A 21230-nucleotide genomic window follows, 5' to 3' on the forward strand; every position below is an offset into this window, starting at 1 on the left:
TCCCCCCTCTACTGCTTGTATCTCCATTCACTCCCTGCTATCTCCCCTCATCCTCCTCCTCGCCCCCCTCTCCGCCTCCTCCGTCCCCCCATCTGCCCGTCTTGGTGCCTGCGCTTGGATGACACGGCGTTTGACGGGACGCGGTGTTTGTTCCGCGGTCTAAGTGGATCTGAAGCACGCAGGCAGGCAGGCAGGCGCGTGCCGTGCGCTTGTACCCAGCGTGGTAAGGCTGAGTGACTCGTGCCGTGAGGCTCAGATATTCGATCCAGCGCCGCTGATGTTTGCTGCCGGTTTGTAAAGCGCGCGTGGTCATTTTAATGGTTGTGGAAATCGTCGCTCGCCGACTCCCAAGGCTCCCGAGCAAGAGGACCCTGCCTCGCATTGGGATGTTCGTCCAGTTACGTTCATGAGCGTTTGGCTAATGGCAGGAAACCGGATAACCTGGAGAAACCCCAACATCCCCCCCACCGTCCCCACTCAAGGCTCTGCACAGATGGGTTCACGATCCTAACAGCTGTGACTGCCCTCCCCTGGCCACAGCGCAGCTTGAGGTCACAGCACAGCCTCCTCTTGGTCAACTCCGCTTCAAATGAGTAGCCGATGTCGTGCGTAAATATCGGTACTTGTGAAGACAAAAGTGGCCGCCAGGTATGGTGCTGGCCACACCGCGATGTTGACTTTTTTATATGTGCTCCCTAACAGCATTGGCACCAACGGTCCATTAGGTTAAGCGAGGGAGATCTCTCCGCTGAGGTTTGAGAGTTTCATGAATCTCCGATGGATCCACCAGCTCCTGCCTCCCAGGAGCACAGACGAGCCCCCCCCCCCGTGGTGATGAGTGAGGGTGTCCAGCAGAATGTCGTGCGATTCACTCCTGCGGAATATTGCTCATCATATTGACGACGATGATAATGATGGTGGCATTTGTTTATCCTGGAGAACCTCACTGAGGCTCAAGACACTTGTTCAGGAGGTTCCTGCATTAATACGTTTGGTGAATTCCAATTTTACGAGTGTGTTTGTTCATGGGGCAGAGTGGCGCAGTAGCGACACTCGTGCTTAACACCAACATGGGCCTGGGTTCGATTCCCGACTCGGGAGCCAATGCATGTGGAGTTTGTACGTTCTCCCTCTGTTCTGCATGGGTTTCCTCCGGGTTCTGCAGTTTTCTTGCACAGCTAAATACACTGGTATTGGCCAAAACATCCCAATCCTGAACAATTACACTGCCAATCACTCAATTGGGACTACACACAGCAGCATCACCCCCCACCACCTCCGAAGACTTGGCCCACTGAGCTGTATAGTTCTTTTAGAAGCGACCTGGCCACAAATGATCGCTCAACGAAGTGGCTTATCGCGTGTAAGTTAAAAGCAGCCAAATACTCGACACGCATGTTTATAAATGTGGAGGGAAAAAAATTGGAGGAACCGGGGAAAAATCTACGCGATCACGGGGAGAGAGACATACAAACTACAAATATATAGGCGTCGGGATTGAACCCACGACCTCCTGTATACCAGGTGAGACAGGTAACATCTTGCCACCATGGTGCCCCTATGCTGAACCTGCCAGGTTAACCGTGTGCACTTGTTTGTTGGAGCAGACCCGGCACCTGCGGACCATGGACCACATCTATGATCTTACCCCTGGTGACACCATCTATGACGTCCCTCCTCCCGGTGACCTCATCTATGACCACCCTCCCGAAGATGACGACGATTATGAGGCCATCAAAAGCTGGACGCAAGGTGAGTGGCACGGAGTCGGGCCTGCTGAGCCCCGGCAGTGGCTCGGGACTACTGGTTTTCCAGGCTCGGCTGATAATTTGTGCAGGTGGATTTAAGGAAGGTGGCGCGCGAAGATGATGAATGAATTAATAAAATAAAAATAATTCTTATGTTAATGATGCGGCACCAGTGCTGGGCTCCACCAGACCGGTTCTCGGGGGAAGCCACTGCCGACGCATCCCAATGAATCCACCTGCATTCATTGTCAGCTGAGAACTGGGGTGGCGTTTGTAGCCTCCTCAAGTTCGAGCCACGAGCCGGCAAGGGACTACACGTATCACTGTGGGTCTGTTCCAATGAGGAGGTGTTCGTGAAAATTGTGGATCTCCACCAAGGCGCAAGGGAGATTCGTATGTGTGTGTGTGAGCGTAAGCAGAGAAGTGGTGCAATGGTCACATGCTACACTACCAATCCAGTGGCCCGAGTCCAATTCCTTGCACGGCTAACATCAGTGGCGAATGTCTGAACCGGTGATGGGCCTCTCCAAACTCATCGTAGCCATGAATAAGTATCCATACCACCATGTGGACCTTTAAAATGTGCTCGCTAACAACGTTTGCCCCAGCAGTCTATTAGGCAACTCGAGGGAGAACTTTTAGTTTATATGTGCATTCGCACGTGTGTGTTTCTGTGTGGGAAGCGGTGGTACAGTGGTTAGAACACTGCACTACGAACTTGACGACCCGAGTTCGATTCACGTTCATGGCCAACACCAGTGAAGATTATTTGAACTGGTCCTGGGCCACCTATAGGTCGACTCAGCTTCAAATGAGTACCTGAAGCAGTGTGTAAAACATCACCACTGGGGAGACAAAGAAGGTGGTGCTGGCCACCCACCCCTTCATGCACCGTGCCGCACTTCATCGGTGCTACTCGCGAATAGCACTTGCCCCAACAGTCTGTTAAAGGCTATACGGGGGATCTTTGTCTTTGTGTTTTCTGCGTGCGTGAGATTTCACTTTGCTTTTCTGGAGACCCGCAGCCCTGGCTCGGCGCACGGTTAACCCTTTCTAGTTCCGATGACGTACGCATACGTCATGAGTTTTTTTTTCCCAATTGTATTTTGATGACATATGCGTACGTCATCGGAATGGAAACGGAATAAAAAATAAAATAAAGAACTTCTTTGGGGTACTGAGGCTCCCACAAGTCCATGCGGGAGGGTGTGTGGCACCGTTTGGCGCCAGCGATCAGAGAGTGCGGCCGTGTCTTTACAGTTCTGTGCAGCGAGTACAATGTCTTTAAAAACAACAGCGCTACGCTTCTCTAAATACAATTAACGCTCAACCGCTTGCGCGTTCCGAGATTCAGTGGTGAACAGGGACCCACCCTGCAACTTGCAGATGTCTCGGAACGGGAAAAGGTTAATAGCCAAACACGCACGCGCAGACCAAAGACACACCGCAAGTTCCATCAAGACGCGCCAAAAATATAACCGTGCCCCGGTGGAACGTTGTGGCCCCGTATGCCCGACGACAGAGACAGAAAACATCTACGAAGAGCTGAGTTTCAGCCCGGCGCCGGGCAGCAGTGGTCAGCTGAAGCGGACTCCGCCACCCAGCCCCCCGGACGCCACGCGTAAGCCGTGGGATTTAGCGTCTGCCCATCCGGTAGTTGAGCGCCAGAGGGGCATCTTGGCTCGGGGCGGCAGCAGGGCGAGACGGGGCGCCGCGAGCGAGTGAGCGCGCGGAGTCCCGTCGCGCGAAGCCGAACATAAGGGGTGCAGATTGAGATGAATGCGCGATTTCTCGTCGATGATTCGGAACATCTGCGCTGCGTCGTCTGTTGTGGATTCAGCAGGTTTTTCTTGTTGTTGCTGAAATTACACGTTTTTGTGCAATTAATTAAACAGAACTTTTTACAAAAACGTAAATGTGTCTCGCGGGATTGTGGTGGTGGAGTGAGATGGGCGTGGAGCGATCCGCCTCCACAGGCTCACCCCTGCCTTCTCTTTATCTCACTCTACTCCCCTCCACGCACACTCTCCGACCTCTCCCCTCTCATTTCACTTTACCCCCCTTCCACGCACTCTCCTACCTCTTCCCACTCATCTCACTCTCCTCCCCTCCACGCACACTCTCCTACCTCTCCCCTCTCTCATCGCCCACAGCAAAGTGGAGCGGTAACAACAGAAATACACGGTGCATGACCCAACTGCGTGCATCACATACACACATTCGTCTTCATTACATGGAGAGACAGGACGAGGTGCACATGGATTAGAGGAACATACACAGGTTAATTACATCGCCCAAACCATTAAGAACAGCAAAATAGGCCTGTGCAGGTCCCAGCAATGCCGCTTCTCGGTGGCAGCCCCAACAGTCTGGAATGCCATCATCCCGCTGCACATTCGCAGCATCACCTCAATCGCCTCCTTCAAGAGTCCGCAAATTTGCGCGCGTTATAAATTGCATTATTATTATTAACGCATTAGGCAAATACGTACACCGCGGGAGATGGAGCGATGAAATCAGCTCGTGTGTGGGTGCTCGGTCGATCATCGCCCGCCAAATTGCTAGGGATACCGCCGGCTTGGGGGAGGCTATCATCCAGCAGTGGATCGACCGTGGCCGATGATGACGCAGGCGCAAATCTGGCATTGTTTCACGAGGAGCGTGACACTTGAAAAAAACATCGGCGCCGCATGCCAGCAATCGCCTCTCCGCACTCACCGATCCCGGAGTCCATGTGGAGTGCTACTGCGGGTGTGTGCGACACCGGCTACTGATTATGTCACACCCCCCCCCCCCCCCATCCTCTCCCCTCTCCTCTGTAGGAGGATTTGCATTTTGACTGCAGAACAGAGACTGGGCAGGGGAGAGAAAAACATTTATTTCAAATTTTGATTAAAATCAAACCTACCTTTGTGGAGTAAAGGCGCAGCCCTGCAATTACTCGTTTGAGCCACTGCTGGCAGAAGGGCTTCCACTAGAGGGAACTCTAGAGAGCCCCTCGAGAGGGTCTTTGGTCTACTCTTCCGCACTGGGCAGACGACTTGTAGGTGGGAGTACCCACACTCCACCCCACCACAAACGAACCCTGACTAATCACGTGCCTACTCTGTTCTACCAGCAACCAAGAATAACTTTATCCAGTGAGGAATTAAGCTCTTGTGTACACATACACACTTATTCTAGCTATATTTGTATACACAACATTATTATAATCATTATCATGAACCCACCAGGTAGCCCGGTGGCTCAGCAGACGAGCGAGCGGCTTCCAATCAGAAAGTTTCAAGTTCACATCCTGGTCGACGCAGCCCATCATCCCTGCAGAATGTATAAAATGAGTAACACTCTGGAAAAAGTCCAACAGTGTTGGTCCGATGGAGAGACTCATCCCTGCCGTGGTGAATATGGGAGTTCCACCACGCGAGTCAGGGTTGTACGCAGGAGATAGCACCACCTCAATGCTCACTTGAGCAGGAAATGCATCTCACGTTCATCGTTAATACACAGTCTGTTCTCCAGTAATGCCTGTGGTTTTCATAACGCGAATTGGATACAACGCGATGAATGGAGAAGGGAACACATTATTTTTCTGACGCGGATACGAAATGTAAATGACGCGATTGAGTGAACGGAACCACGTCGCTCGAGTCGGACTAAGCGGTTGTACGGCTGCCTCGGTGTAGCATCGCACGAGGCAGCGGGATGCTGCTGGATGCTTGTAGATGCTACCCACGCATCTCAGTCTTTGTTCAGCCTGCATACGTGCATCTCGCATGCTATCGCGTACTGTGCCTTACCCTATATTATATTATTATAACGCGATTTTTCCATAACGCGGTGTTCTTCAGGAACGCAACTACTCCCGCGTTATAGGAGAACAAGAGACTGTATTTCTCGTGTCCTTCCCCCTACCCCTGCTGCCCCCTCCTCTTCTTCACTAAACCCTCCCCTAAATCCCTTGTGCCCCCCCCCCCCCCCCACCAGCTCCCGGCAATCCCAGCAGCTCTGAGAGCGGCGCCGCATTGAAGCGGGAGCTCGCCGTGCAGGAGATCGTCCACACGGAGACGATGTTCCTGCACCACCTGCGCCTGTGCGTGGACTTCATGCTGGCGCCACTGCGCGAGACGCAGGTGAGGCCGTCCACGCCGGCGGAAGGCGTCGCGCCGCACCCGACTCGTTCGTTAGCTCGCTGCAAGGTTCCAACAAAGTTTGCGATTGAAAAGAAAAAAACAATCCCGAACGCTGTCCAAATCGCACCCGGAAATTCTCCACGGAGCAGTACAGTTGTTCGCGTCAGAGGATGATGGCCCACGGAGGTGGATATCATAGAACTACTGCTCAGGTCCACACTGGAAGGGGGGCAGCACTTTCCTATCCACCCTGTGACCGGTCAAACCCATTTTTTTTTATTTACAGGAAGGAATTGAATCGAAGATAGTGTGGAACTATAATTAATGACAGTTTGTTCCAAGTCTGTAATTGCCACAGCAGTGTAAATAGGTTTTTCTAGATTGAGAATTAATTTCTTTAGAACTGATTTTGTGGTTAGTTTGTTGTCCATCCCCTGCACCTCCGATTTAGCACGGTTGACTACGTACAGCGCGAAAGAAGTTCAACATACACATACAGGTTTACCACAGTGAGTCAATCGGCAGATCACGTGCCACAGGGAAAATGCGCGTTACCCAACCTTTTTCAGAGATGTCCGGCCAGCCTGGAAGAGTAGGCCAAATTCCCCCTAGACAGTGGGGGAGAGGGGGGTGGCGGCACTCGAGAGCTCCGTCAAGTGGAGGCCCTTCCACCAGCAATGGTACAAGCAAGCACTCGCAGGGCTGCGCCTTTACCTGTTGACCCTTTCGCAGGTGGAGGGCCTCGACGTGAGCCTGGTGTTCGGCAACATGGAGGAGATCATTGGCGTGTCACAGAACCTTCTCCAGGCCCTGCACGACTGCACACGGGGCGGCTCCGAGTCGCACAGCACCCTGGGTAAAACAATATATTAAATACATCATGATGCGAGTTGCGCTCAGTAAAAATGCAGCATGGCACCGCGTCCACGGGGGTTAACCAGACGACGATGAGGTGCGGTGTTCTGCGGGGTGCTGCGGGGGGCTGCGGGGTGCTGCGAGTCGCCCGCTCCGAAGAGGAGGAGGTGCGGGGAGGGATCGACCGCAGGCGCCACTTGGCGTCCGAGTTCGAGCCCCGCGCCTGGTGTACTTCCTGCTGAGCACGAATGCAGCAGCACCATCTGCTGCTGCACTCTCCCCGGCCTGGAGCCACATTCGGCACTCGTATTTAATTCTTCCCCCAACCCCCTTCCTCCTCCCTGGGTAACGAGGGGTGCCACGTCGTGCAAGTCCTGAGATGGAGAAGGAAGCAAACTTGGAAGCAGCAGTGAGCTCAACATCAGTGGCAAGCAGTCGGAACCAGTGCCGCTCCTCCCCTCGGTCGACTTGGCCTTAAACCTGCTGCGGAGTATAAACATGAACGCCGAGGGGACGAACGAGGGCAGGAGGCCGAACCGGCCACACCACTCTCCCGTGCGCCGTGCCCGCCTTAATAGGCGCTCGCTAACAACACTTGCCCGAACAGTCTGTGCACGTGTGTTGTGTATAAATGTGAGAGTGTGTGTGTTTATTGTTGTTGGTGACCACCTGCGTAGGCGGTGCTCACTAACAGCACTTGTCCGTACACTTTTTGTTGCCGTGTCAGGCGAGGTGTTTGAGAAGTTCTCCCCGGACATTGAGGCGGCCTACAGGCCCTACTGCCAGTACTATGAGGAGGCCGCCGCCTGCCTCAAGTGTTGCCGCGGCAACCCGGCCACCAACGCCCGCATCGAAGCCTGCGAGGCACAGCTCGCGGCCCAGTGAGCACACGCAGTGCACGCAGCGCATACAGTACACGCAGTACACGCAATGAACGCAGTAGACACAGTACACACAGTACACACACGGTACACGCAATGAACGCAGTATACGCAATGAAGGCAGTACACACATAGTACACGTGTGTAGTAACTGACACAGACACTAGGAGTAGGAGGCACTCTATTTATTAACAGCCTTCACAGCTCCCAGTCAGGACAGCTGGCAGGCTGCCTGACTGACGACGCCGAGCAGGTGAAGACGGCAGTGAAGACTCCAGCAGCACGACGAGGGGATCCCACTCCAGGCGACAGCCCCGAGCTCCCGACCGGGGGGGGGTTCCCTTTTATCCTCCCGGCGTGGCCTCGCTCCGCCCCGGCCACGCCCCCCTTCTAGAACCTACTAGCGGGTTCCAGGGCTTCCCTCACGTGCCCCCTCTGTAACCTTTCTCCTACATCTCTCTCTGGCTTATCACGTGACCTGTTGCCAGGCAGGGCTGCTGCAACTGCATATCACCTTCTCTGCCAGCAACCCGCGCTATGCTATATAGTGACCAATTCTTTGTCACTACACACGCAGTGCACATGCAGTACACACGCAGTACACACGCAGTGCACACAGTACACACGCAGTACACATGCAGTACACATGCAGTGCACACGCAGTGCACACGCAGTGCACATGCAGTGCACACGCAGTGCACATGCAGTGCACACGCAGTACATCCACACCGTACACCTGCACAAACGCACTGAAGCCGGCTCCACACCTGAGCGATGAGTCACACAATTCGGTTGCATGCAAGTTAAACGCTCGTATGTGGACATCTTCTCTGCAACCAGTTGTGAGCAGTTGCACAACCGGTTGCTTGCAGTGGAGACAACCCGGCTTTCACACATCCCTCAGTGCAGCGACGCATTTCATCGCCGCGTGACATGCACATTTAGCGAGCTGTGATCAGTCGTCACGACCCTGAACACGCCGTTCAATTCCCCTCTTGAGGCGCGACCGCTCGCCCGGATGCGGACAAGAGCGGCCGCGTGGGTCGACGATCGCATCGGGCAACCGGTTGGCTTCCCTCGTGCACTCAGGCCACCCCCATGCCGCCCCCCCCACCCTCCCCAGGCTGGGCATGAACGCGGACCTGAGCTTCATGCTCATCAAGCCGGTGCAGCGCGTGATGCGCTACTCACTGCTGCTGCAGGCGGTGCTGGAGCGCACGCCCGAGGGGCACCCGGAGCGCGCCGCGCTGAGGCGCGCCGTGCGGGCGCTGCTCGATGTCAACTCGAGCATCAACGAGCAGAAGCGGCGCACCGACCAGGGTGGGCACTACGTGCGCTCACGCTCGCCCTCCCGTTCCCTCTCCCATTCACTCCCACGCTCACTCTCACGCTCACTCTCACGCTCGCCCTCTCGCCCTCCCATTTACTCGCGCGCGTGTTTATTATCATAAGCGAGCACCTTCCTGGGTCAACTCGCTGATGGCACTTGCCCCGACAGCCTGTAGACCTGTTTAGGCTACACGGGGGATCTTTGTCTTTGGGTGCACGCATGCGGATGTCTGACTTGAGTCGCCGCCGCTTACTCCAGTCGACCGGCGGCCCCGGAAAATATTCGGTGAGACACTGAAGTCGTGGCTCGCAAGGATTGGCGGCAGAGCGGTCCCCGCTTGGAGAGTCTTTTAAAACTTCCAGTCGGAACCACGACGGCTCCGGAGCTTGGCGACTGTGTCGCAGGGTTCGCGGGGGTCAAGTGGCGCAACCTCCCCCCCTCCTACTTTCCTAAGGCTCCCCACGGTGAGGGGAGTGAGTGATAACGCTAATTGAAAGAGTCACAGGCGCACCGTCGCAATTTCTATTAGCCGGACGTCACATCTGTCTTGGCGGATTTAATTGAAAAAAAAACCTTCGTCTACCGTGAATCGTAATGGGATCTAATGCTTCCTCTCGTCGTGAGCTGTAACTGCTGAGAGACCACAACAGGAGATGCCCCCCCTACTCCCCCCCAGGCCCCCACTCCCCGCGAGGTGGCGACCCGTGTTCGATCGCTCCTCTATTTTTATCGCTCCCGCTCGCTCGCGCCCATGCTCACTGCCGCTCTCCCGCTGCCCCTCCCTGTGACCTTTGACCCCCTTCACCCTTCTCCTCCTGGCCGGCCCCGGACGCCCCCCCCCCCCCCCCCACTTGTCCCCCTCGGTAGTGCTCAAGTACCGCCGACAGGAGGCGATGCCGCTGGTGGATCGGCTGTCGCGGCTGAACCTGCACACGCTGCAGAAGAAAGGGGCGCGCCTGAGCCAGCAGTTCCGAACGGCCACGGGGCTCTCCGCACTGGCAAGGGCCGCGCGTCACTTACTCGTCTACAAGCATGCGCTCGCGCTCACGCGCACGTGCACACGCGCGCACCTCACACGTGCGTGCAATAACGAGCAGACGCGTGACGCCCCCGCCACTCGCGCTCGACATTTAGGCTGAGGCAGCTCGTCCGCGGCTCCGCGTGCCGCGCGCTCACCGGGGCGATGCCGCCTCGTGCCGTCGCCGCCGTCGAATCGACGTTCCGCGCCCCCCCTCCCCCCTGGCTCCCACCTACGCCCCCTCCCCCGTTCACTCGGTGCCTTCGGGGGAAACGGGATTCGCTCCGTTGCGGTGGCGCCGTCGGAGAGAAATGCTCGGGTCGGCGGAGCGTCCGCGAGTTGAAGAAGTCCGCAGTTGGAGAGCTACCCGCAACTATCAGGTTGCGCGTCAACCGCGTCGCTCGCAGGCAACATCTCGGGCAACGCCGCTGCATGCAGAGTCGTGCGAGGAAGATAAAGGGGAGGACGGCGGTGGGGAGTCGTGGGGATCAATGTCGACAGCTGCCCTTCATTTGTCTAGAGCTTGCCGGCAAATTCGACCGTTGCCAACAGCGCAGCGTGATCGAGTGCGGGGTGCGCCGAACGAAGAGTGTAATTTAAGTAATGGAGCGGGGGGGTGCGCCGGAATTTCAGGACCCCCCCCCACCGCGCGGTGGAGGGTCTGGGTCTCGGGGAGTTTGGCGTTTTATGAACATCGGCACCGCACCCCATCCCCGTGCCCGCGCAATTTCAAGCAGCTGGAAAATGGCTCAAGCGGTCCGCACGCTCGCACGCGATCCCCTCCCGTTGCTGCACGGCGCCCGGGCACCGCACGACCGCTCCGCATTGAGGTCACACGCGACGGCGCTCGCCCGTTTTTGTTTCTCGATGGCAGTGACTTGGCAATATATGCTGAGAGACCCGCAGCATATATTGGCCTATAGACTCACATAAAGGCCTGTTTATACTCACAGTGTGACCCACAGACTCGCTGAGAGACCCACAGGCTCGCGTAGAGACCCCACTGGGGAACTGAAATGTTGCTGGCAGTGGCTTCATCACTAGAGATTTCTCTACCAGATGGGCGCAGCTTTCCTGGAGAAACTGGTCTGGTGGAGCCCAGCACTGATGCAGCATTTTCATCATCATCGTCACTCTCATAATAAACTAAACTAAATCTTTTTTACTTCACCAGGAAAAGCCCACTGAGCTATATGGCTCTTTTACAGAAGCGACCTCGCCACAAATAGCTCAAAGAAGTGGCTTTTCACACGGACATTTAGAGCAGCCAAACACTCTAAACACACACTGATTCTAAATGTGGGGAAAAACCGGAGGACCCAGAAAAAAATCCACGTGACCACGGCGAGAACTAGTATGATCCACATTTACAGGCATTAGGGTGGAACCACGCCCTGTAAAGCAGGCGAGGTCGTTCACAGATCGCCACTGTGGCGACATGCGATGATGATGATTATCATCATCATCATGATGATAGTCATCATCATCGCGCGCTGCATTCCTTGATTCCACTGCACAAATCCACCTTGAAAACCCCGGAGTGAATTTCGCAACCTGTTTAAAACTGGAGCCATGGGGCCCGCCCACTGCCCGACAGCAGAGCCGATATGAACGGAAATTAATTTGCCGCTGCCATCAGAGCGCGGTTACAGACCCGGAGCGGAGCTTGGCTGTGACATTTCCAAGCACGAGCCTGGTCCATGCTGGGTAATGTTTAGCTCGGAGTTTGGACGGCGGAGTTTGTTAAGATTCGCTGGCTCGCTCCGTGCTGCCCTTGTCCCGATTCAGGTCACGTTTCAGCTGAGCTGTGATAAAGTTCTGTAGAGTCGCGTTGATTCGGGTCTAAAGGTCCAAGAGCTTTATCCGAGAGCTTCGCAAGCGAGGCGCGTGCACATTTCTCCCTAACAGAAATGTGCGTTCGTAATCACAAACTACGAAATTGCTGTATTAACAGGGATTCAAGGGTCGGGCTTTAATTTGTTTTCACCAGGCCAGACCTCGAGAAACCAAGAACAGGAGTCTCAATTGCAAGAGCAACCCGTGTCACCAAAATTTAAAAAAAAAGTTCAGCAATGAAGCAAAGAGAAGGTGTCGGGGTGTGTGCTCATTAGAGGCGGGGAGCAATCCGTCTCTGTCTCGGACATTTGAAATCGAATCCCGCATCACTCGCGATGCCGTGCACTCCTGTTGGCAAGAGTTAGCGGGAGAATGCAGGGCATGTCGTGGCGAGGGGAGAGGCGGCGGCCGGCCGGCGGTCGAGGCGAGCGTCACTGACGGGTGCCAGCCAGAAGGCGCGGCACCGCCGGCCTAATGCCCAGATCCTTCTCGTGTTTGTCGGCAGCCCGCGGATGAAGAATTTGAGAAGGTGCACGACTCGTTCCTCGCCCTGCACCGCCTCGTCGGAGCCCTGCTGCAAGGGCTGGAGGGGTACCTGCTGCATCTGCAGGTGAGCGCCTGCAGTGCACCCCCGTCCGTCGAAAAGCGCTGCTGCACCCCCCACCCCAACTCCCCCTTCATAGCACTGGTTCAACACAGGCAAACTCTGCACCAACATCCACATTCGTTGTATGTACTGTATGTTAAACTTCTTTCGTACCATACGTAGCCAACCGTGCTAATCGGAGGTGCGGAGAGTAATAACAATAATAATGCTGTTGCTGATGCTGTCAACGATGATGATGCTATGCCAAGGGGGGGTGGGGTGGTGGTTATAGTTGCGTCGTCGCCACCGCCGCGGTCACGTGTTGTTGCCGCCGTGGTCAAGCCCGGCCCCGCTGTGCACAGGGCCCCCAGGATGCGTGGCTGGCGGCCGCACCCGGCCTGCGGGTGCTGTGGCCCGAGCGGGACGTGGCCGAGCCGCTCCGCGCGGCGCTCCACGCCATCGCCGAGAGGCACATGCAGCAGCTGGTGAGTTCGCAACGGGAGCGGTGGCGCCGCGCTGGACTTGTGCGAGATGTTAACCACCTCGCCTGGTATGGAGGAGGTTGTGGGTTCGATCCCGACCCTGACGCTTGCTGCTGTATATTTGGAGTTTGTTTGTCTCTCCCCGTGGTCGCGTGGATTTTTTTTCTGTGTCCTATTGTTTTTTCCCTACAGATTTAGAAACGTGTCTGTAGAGTATTTGGCTGCTATAAATTTCCACATGAAGAAAGGTCGCATTGGAAAAATAGCCATATAGCTCAGTGGGCCTTACCTGGTAAAAGAAAAAAATGTTAATTGTTAAGTTTATAGTTCGTCGGAGGGTCCCGTCCTTTGGACGCCAGCGCGCATCGTGCCAGTGCGCGACCGCCGGGGTCGTGCAGAGACGGCCGTTGGACGTCGTAGACCGGGCCGGCGGGCCGCTGTCGCCCCTCGAGCTGTTTCTGCGGATTGCTGTGCAGTAAAAAAATGGTCAATTATAATATCTGTACCTGCCCTCCGTGCGTGTTCATTCCTACAATGGAACTACGAAATATGTGAATCAAACGAATCAATATCGTTATTTGTGCTGCTCAATAGCGCGTGCGGTTAGCCGTGAGGCCCGATCTCCGGGGATCGATCTGCGTCGCAGCAACAAGCCGAGTCGCACGGTGCATCCGCTCCCGCACACCGTGGATTCACACGGGGACCGAACGCGACCGCAGCTCGGGATGCCGTGCAGGAGAAGTGAGCGACATGTTTGCTAAGAGACACGGTCACAGATGGGAAAAAAAAAACCTCCGAACGTCGCGCAGAAACCATAACGCTGTCCCCACCGCATGCGGATCGAGTTTAAATTTACGTACGGTCCTCTTCTCCTCTCCTCCGCTCCTCTACCCCTCCTGCCCCGCTCCCCATGCCCTCCCACCCATCGTCCTCGACGCGGTGGGAAACCGCAGCGTTCGCGCCTGGAGAGCCGGGTGGTGCCGCTGCTGAGCGGCGCCCACCACGCCTTCGCCATGCCCCAGCTGCTGGTCCAGAAGCGCTTCGACAAGCTGCTCGACTACGGCCGCTGGATGGAGAACGCCGGCTCGCTGGATGATGCGCAGCAGCCCCTGGAGCTGTCGCGGCGTGAGTACGAGGCCCTCAACATGCAGCTGCTGGAGGAGCTGCCGACGTTCTGCCGCTGCGTGGCCGCGCTCGCACTCGGCGCCATCCAGGGGCTCGTCCGAGCCCACCGAGCGTTCATCGGGGCCGCCGCCGCGGAGATGGAACCGCTCCGAGAGGTTGGAAGGCAGAGAATCGGGTGGTCCAGGGGGTCGGGGGTGTAAGAGTGGTATTGGCACGTGGCTCCAGGTTCAGGGGTTTCCAGTCTCAGCTGATAATTATATATAATGCGTGCAGGTGGATTCGTTGAGAAAATGGAAAGCAATGATGGTGGTTTCATCAGCACTTTCTCACAGAGTCGCATAGAGACCCAGAGACTCACATGGAGACCCATCGACTCAGATACCCATAGACCCACATCGAGACCCAGAGACTCACATGGAGACCCATCGACTCAGATACCCATAGACCCACATAGAGACCCAGAGACTCACATGAAGATCCATAGACCCACATAGAGACCCTTAGACCCACATAGAGACCCTTAGACCCACATAGAGACCCAGAGACTCACATGGAGACACATAGACGCGCTTCACGTGGAGAAGATGGGCTGGGACAGAGCGAAGCTCCCGAGGTGATCAGTGGGCTGACGATTCTTCGTCAGTCATGCATTTGTTCATCGATTCAGTTGTTTCATTCACTTCACTTGCCAAAGCATTGTACCACACCTCCAATTATCACAGTTGGCTACATACAGTGCATACATACATACATCCCGTAATTAATTGGCATCATGAAGATGGTTTAGATATGGTGCCCAGCATCGACGATTTGACAACTCTCGCCGCAGATGATGAACATCGAGGCCGGGGACCCAAACATCCTCCCGTACTTCCTCAGCGCCAGCGCCAGGCACGGGGACATCCTCTCGCGCCTGCAGTTTTCTGCAGACGCCATGATCCTCCTGCCGGGCTCCACCCTCCCCTCTCCTGCCGCCAGGAGAGACTCGAGCACCAGCGGCTCTGCTGTGAGACACTCCTCGTTACTCTCGTCATCATCATCGTCGTCCTCGGTCATCATCATCGTTGGTCATCTCGCAGCGGCTTTTGGCAAACCATTGAATGAAGACGGTCACAGCATCGCACGCTTTCAGATGCGCTTCTGCGGCCGTCTGGAACGCTCTTCCTTCCAATATTAGGAAGCCAATAGAGCTATGCATGTTGAAATCTAGATTGCAAACGTATTTCTTTTGAACTGCTTTTTGTGTTTAAATAGTTGTCCTTCCGCCTGACCTCTGATCAGCATGGTTGGCTACGTATGATGCGAAAGAAGTTCAGCATACAAACATACATCATCAATATCATCTTGAAAATCGAAATCATCAAAAACATTGTCATCACGCACCTTGCATGCAACACGATCCCTTGGTCTGCTCAGCCCACGTTGGCACCTGTGGATGCTTGGTCATCTACTATCTGAGCACTTGATGTCTTCGGAAAATGTACCCAAGGACAATCGTTAGTCATGTTCTATCCACTGCTGAATGCACAGCTCCCCGATCCACCGCCATCGCTCACGGACGTGCGATGCGACGATACCTCGAGCGGGCGCGTAGGGTTTTTTTTTGCTGTCGTGCCGCCGCGCGTCTCTCCGACGACGCGCCCCCCGGCGTGTGCCGCGTGTTGCTCGCCGTGACGCCTTCAGCTTTCGCTCCGAGCGCTGGGAGCTTCACTCTTTGGTTTTTGGGAGCTTCTTCGGTGCAATTCGGTACGGGAACACTCCCGGCACACGCGCGGCAAAAACGTCGGACACCGTGCCAAACGACGCGCGGCACCGCCCGACCGCCTCGACTCAAGGCTGGCAACCCCCTGCCCCCCCCGGCTTTGTTTTCCCATCAGAGCCCCGCGTCGCCGGGGCCCGTCCTGCCCCCAAAGCTGGCGCAGTACCCGGCGGAGCAGCTGCACCTGGTGACGGCCAACACGACGCCGCTCAAGCAGACCGACCTGCGGCTGAGCCGCGGCGCGCTGGTGGCCGTCGTCACGCGCCACGACACGCAGGGGAACTCGCATCGCTGGCTCGTCGACAGCGGGGGTGAGGCCAGGGGTTGCCAGGGGTCGCCGGGCGTCCCGTGGGGGGCCCACTGAGCTATGGAGCTCTTTTCGAGAAGCGACCTGGCTATCGCAAATGATAGCTCGACCAAGTGGCTTATCACGTGGACATTTTTTGCAGCCAAATAGTCTAAGCGCACGATTAACACGTAGGCTTTCGCGACCAATATCATCCATAATGTAAGGTTTTTTGGGGGGGTAAGATTGCACGAATATAAATGTGTCATTAAACCCGCCACCATTCGACACAGCCAATTAGTAAGGGTTGTCACGTAAACAGAACGTGCCAATTCGTTACTAGTACAGCACACCGGTGTGTTGGAGAGCAAATCCACAACAGTTACAATCTGAGTACGATGTTTCGCCAGTAATTACAACTAGCATCTTCAGGTGGACAGCCAGATATATGGATAAATCCTTCTGTTTCATTCCTTCAATAGAGATATAGATGTGATGATGTCACTTGTGAGCCCTTCATGTGCAAATGGGGGGGATGTAAAAGTAACGAATTGGCATGTTTTGTTTACGTAACAAACCTTACTAATTGGCTGTGTCAGGTGGTAGCGGGTTTAATGGCACATTTATATATTTATGCGCTTTAAGAAAAAAAAACTCTTATAAATGCACGTTGATTCTAAATATGGAGGGAAACACCTGGGGAAACGATATCTGCTTGTTCATAACATACTCCATCTACTATTTTGCCTAACTCCTGTACATTAAATAATTGCACGATACAAACCGAAGAAAATCGGGACCCGATTTCACGTTACATCGATTAAATAGAATATCTTTGACTCTTCATCATCCTCACCATCATCATCAGCCATGATCAATCAACTGCTGGATGACAGCTTCCCCAAGCTGCTTCCTCTCGCAATCCTGCGATGCAACGGCCCACCCAGCACCTGCACGCAAATCGATTTCATCACTCCATTGGGATAATTGAAATCCTCGGCTGCCACTCCGTTATTGTTAATATTATTATTATGAAGACGACATTTGGCTGAGAAGTTAAATTTTTCGTCGGCCCGATGGTGGCGATGTTTTATTTCTGTACCATGCCCCAAATGATGACGTGTGCTGCTGCTGTTGCTCCTGCTTCCGCCTGCAGTGTCGCGTGGTTTCGTGAAGTCCTCGCTGCTCGTGCCGTACAAGGCGGCGGGATTCTCCTCCTCTTCCTCCTCCTCCTTCTCCTCCTCCTTATCCTCCTCATTCTCCTCCATGGCGATCAACCTCAGCGTGCCAGTCCATCTTCGTATCCGGCGACTCGCCACCTGGTGACGGCATCTCCAAGCGAGCGCCCAGAGCGACGCCCTCGGGCGGCAGCGCCTCCCGGCTAGCGCATCGGCCGAGCGGCGCCCTCGACGCCAAGCGGGGTGGCCTCGGCCTGGCGGCGGCACCGGCGGTGACTTTGCCGACGCCAGGGGAGCCTCAACCCGGCAGGCCCGGCATCGCCGATTCGCACAACGAAATGCTGCAGCCGGGGGACGACCGGCCGCGATCGGCGTCGGTCTACATGGAGCGTGGCTATGGGTGGGCGGTGCCCGAGGATGGTAGCGGTGACGATGGTGGCGGTGACGGCGGTTGGGGCGGTACTGGTGGTGGTACTGCCACCATGGACGGCGGGGCCGAACACTCGCCGGCAGGCCAGGCGAGCGGCAGGAAGCACGTGGCCCAGGGGAGACGCTGGACCATGGGGCCGAGGGCCGAGAGCGAAGGGGGGCAGCAACCGTCCGGTGCGGTGCCGACCGCCTCTCCGCTGCCATCGGACGGACAGGTGGGCAGTGCCAACGCCACCGTTGACCCCAGACAGGAGGGAGTCTTTTTCTTACAGCACGATGCGGTGAAATTCCACTTCTTCATAGGTCCATCGATCCATGAATTTTTTTATTATTTGTGAATGTATTGCCTTAATATTTTCTGCATGAATTCACAGATAAGTCACCCGGAAGCTATCACCCAAAAGTAACTAATGTAATCTGGTCATCCGTGTATTTTTACGTTTAAACAGGAAGTAGTGGCAAGGTTAATCGAATTATCCACGCTCATCTGTGGATAACCACATGGATATCAGCTCTTTCCATGGATAAGGACAGATCATGAAGTCTGCCAAAAGGCAAAAATGTGCACGTCTGTAACGGTGGAACTTCCACGTGATGCACATCCACTGTGCAACTTGGTCACGTGTGTAACTGTGCACCCCCCCATCTCTCGTCCCCCCCACTTCCCCGTGCAGGAGTGGTGTGCGCTGTTCAAGTTCTCGGCGCAGGGCGTGGGCCAGGCGAGCGTGCTCGCGGGGCAGCGCGTGCGCGTGCTGCACACGAGCGACCTCGCGGGGAACCCACAGTGGTGGCTCGTGGAGAGCGACGGCGGCCACCGGGGCTACGTGCCCGCCAGCTTCCTCGGCACCATGCAGCGCTAGCAGCGCTCCGCTAGCCTCTCCCCCTCTGCTAGCCTCTCCCTCTCTGCTAGCCCCTCTATCTTCTATCTGCTCGCACACCACTAGCCCCTCTCTCTGCTTGCGCTCTGCTCAACTAGCCCTCTCTCTCTGCTTGCGCTCTGCTCCACTAGCCCCGCTCTCGTCTCTGCGAGCCCGACTCTCGTCTGCGTTGTGCGTCTCGCCAGTGGTGGGAGCCGGGCCGAGAGGTCCCCCCACAGCCCGGGGGTGAGGGCGATGGAGGGATCATTGCAGGGCCATGCGAGACGGCGGCGGCATGGGGGGGGGAGGCCTTCATCCAGCAGTGGACTGAACATAGCCGATGATGATTTCAGACACTTTAACGATTTCGATTGTCATTCATATCATCAGAGCATAGATTTATAACTTCATTCATAGTATGTTACCCAATTCGGCCTGTAATTTACACAAACAATTTGTGTCAAACAAACGACCTATCCCATAAACATTTACAGATTTTATGAATTGCGTTCAACAGATAATTGCGTTAAACATGACACTGCAGGTGTATGTGTGTGTGTATAGGTGCTCGCTAAAAGCACTTGCCCCAACAGTCTGTTCAGCCTATACAGGGGATCTTTTTTATATGTATATATAATGGTGGGGAGCGGTAGTGTAGCGGTTGGCATGCTGTGCTACAAGCCCGGCGACCCGAGTTCGATTCCTGCTCACGGCCAACACCAGTTGCAGTTATCTGATCCAGTGCTGAGCCTCCCCTGGATCGACTCGGCCTCAAATGAGTGTTCAGTGCGATGTGAAAACATGGCCACGAGGGAGACAAAGGCGGCCGGGCGTGATGCTGGCCTCCCACCGCCTCGTGTGCCGTGCTGGCCTTCATAGGTGCTCGCTTACAGTACTTGCCCCAACAGTCTGTTGAGACCATTCAGGGGATCCTTGTCTTTGTGTATATATGTAAAATGGGATTATGGTAGAATCGTGACTGTGTGAGTCTGCCTAATCTATGGAGCAATGCTCGTGGTTGTGCTTTCCACGCACCAGCCGGGCAGCAGCAGCAGTACCTCGCGAGTTGGTCTACTGTCTGGCCGGTGGCGGGGGTCAGAGGGCGCGTGGCTCGTCGTGGTGAACGCTGCGATTCCACCGTCCCTCTCGAGTCAATCAAATCTGTAACACTTTGTGGGGAAGTCGAGACGGCGGATAAAATTCGTCGTCCCCAACCCCCGTAGAAATGTGGAATTAATAGCACTGGCTGGGGCCTGGAAATTGGAGCGATCATTCCCAAGATTTGTAACACGCCTTGTTGGGCTAAAGGCAGAGACGGAAGCACTTATGGCGCTGAGAAAATTAAACTGAACTCAACTCACCAGAAGAGAAAATAAATGTTTCTCGTCCGGACTGAAGAGCGGGTAACGGATACTGTTCCAGACACCGAGGCTGCAGGTGTTAAACTCCATTCTGCTGCTGCCCTAAGCCGAGTGGACTTCACACAGCAGCAAGAGCAGCAGCAGCAGGCCCATAGCAGATGAGCGTAGGTGATGATATGCGCTTGTGAGAGGTGGGGCCATCCAAACAGCTCTGGCGCGACGCTGGAGACGTTTGCCGAGGGCATCGTTTACTCCGTACAGCAAGCATCGAGTTGCAATCGTCAAGGCGAGAGTGGGACCGAGAACGAATCCCTGTGGGATGCCAAACGGAGACAGGATGATGGTGGAGACAGGACGACGGTCCATCTTTGGTGAAGATAAAACGGCCGGATGAGTGCAGGAGGACACCGTGATCGATGGGGACACAAGTGGCCAGAATGTTCAGTCCGCCCACCCACAATGGACATCCACCAGGAGATCGTGGAAAATACCCACGGCCGTGGTGTCGGTGGAGCAGAGGGATCGGTAAGCGGACTGAAGTTCATCGAGCGAGCTCCGTGTGTGGCCTTAGCCGTGCCAGTTACACGAGCCGCTCATCTCCTCTCGAGTTCGTAGAAAGATTGGAGAGTGGCCCGATGATTTGCAACTTCGCACCTGACAAGATTGTCTTCAGGAGTGCAGAGATTTGGCACTTGTCCAAATGGAAAGCAAAGTGCAGGAGAGACGGGTGAGACAGGCATGAGGCCATCACGGACCGTTGCTCTCTGCAGGCTTTCAGGAACGTGATCGGGGAAAATAGCAAGCAGCAGAGAGGCCTTCGTTGGCAGTTCTTCCATGATCTTCACTCCGTGTTGTATTGCCTATGCAAGTGGCTCATATGTCTACGTGCAGCGATGATGTAACCGTGTATGTAATAAATGTGAATGTGGCAATGTCATTTTTTGAGGCATTTAATTCTGGGCGCATTCATAGACTTTCATTTATCTCGTTTGAGCAGGTTATAAATAGCATTCTAAGTAATAATGGTGACGATAATTATATCGTTCAGGTCATATAACATATATACACATTCTGTACACGGTACTTTGCTTGTTGGTGTGAAGTATAAACTCATCGGATATTCAACGCGAGTCTGTATAAGCTTCCACAAAACTTGGCCGGTCGCCTACTGTGCGTGCCGCGTTCGGCGCCCGAGTGTGCACAAAATTATCTCGTGTCCGTCCACAGGTATTTAATAAATTAATTTCCAAAAAATGCGAACGGCGTCAAATCTCTCCGCAGTGCCAAGGGCACCACGGCCGTGCGTCCGTCGCGATATCCCCCCCCCCGCCCCCCACCGAGGGACCAGGCAGCGCGGTGGAAGGCAGCA

At 55.2% G+C, this 21230-nt stretch overlaps 1 protein-coding gene across 1 annotated transcript in view; it reads left to right on the forward strand.

Annotated features, from left to right (window-relative positions):
• LOC133343531 (rho guanine nucleotide exchange factor 37-like) overlaps positions 1 to 21082 on the forward strand; it is a 37671-nt gene extending 16589 nt beyond the window's left edge. Inside the window, 15 exon segments of the mRNA XM_061553204.1 lie at positions 1608 to 1752; positions 3271 to 3369; positions 5733 to 5878; positions 6611 to 6734; positions 7461 to 7614; positions 8738 to 8934; positions 9812 to 9942; positions 12304 to 12408; positions 12747 to 12869; positions 13820 to 14146; positions 14821 to 14997; positions 15869 to 16061; positions 17193 to 17326; positions 17328 to 17858; positions 18318 to 21082. Coding sequence (XP_061409188.1) covers positions 1626 to 1752; positions 3271 to 3369; positions 5733 to 5878; positions 6611 to 6734; positions 7461 to 7614; positions 8738 to 8934; positions 9812 to 9942; positions 12304 to 12408; positions 12747 to 12869; positions 13820 to 14146; positions 14821 to 14997; positions 15869 to 16061; positions 17193 to 17326; positions 17328 to 17858; positions 18318 to 18503 — 2754 coding nt within the window. The 5' untranslated portion in view covers positions 1608 to 1625 and the 3' untranslated portion in view covers positions 18504 to 21082.
• Positions 21083 to 21230: the final 148 nt, after the last annotated feature.

The sequence above is a fragment of the Lethenteron reissneri genome, chromosome 17, assembly GCF_015708825.2.
Source record: "Lethenteron reissneri isolate LAM-NWPU_2019-01 chromosome 17, ASM1570882v1, whole genome shotgun sequence".
Taxonomy (NCBI): Eukaryota; Metazoa; Chordata; class Hyperoartia; order Petromyzontiformes; family Petromyzontidae; genus Lethenteron; species Lethenteron reissneri.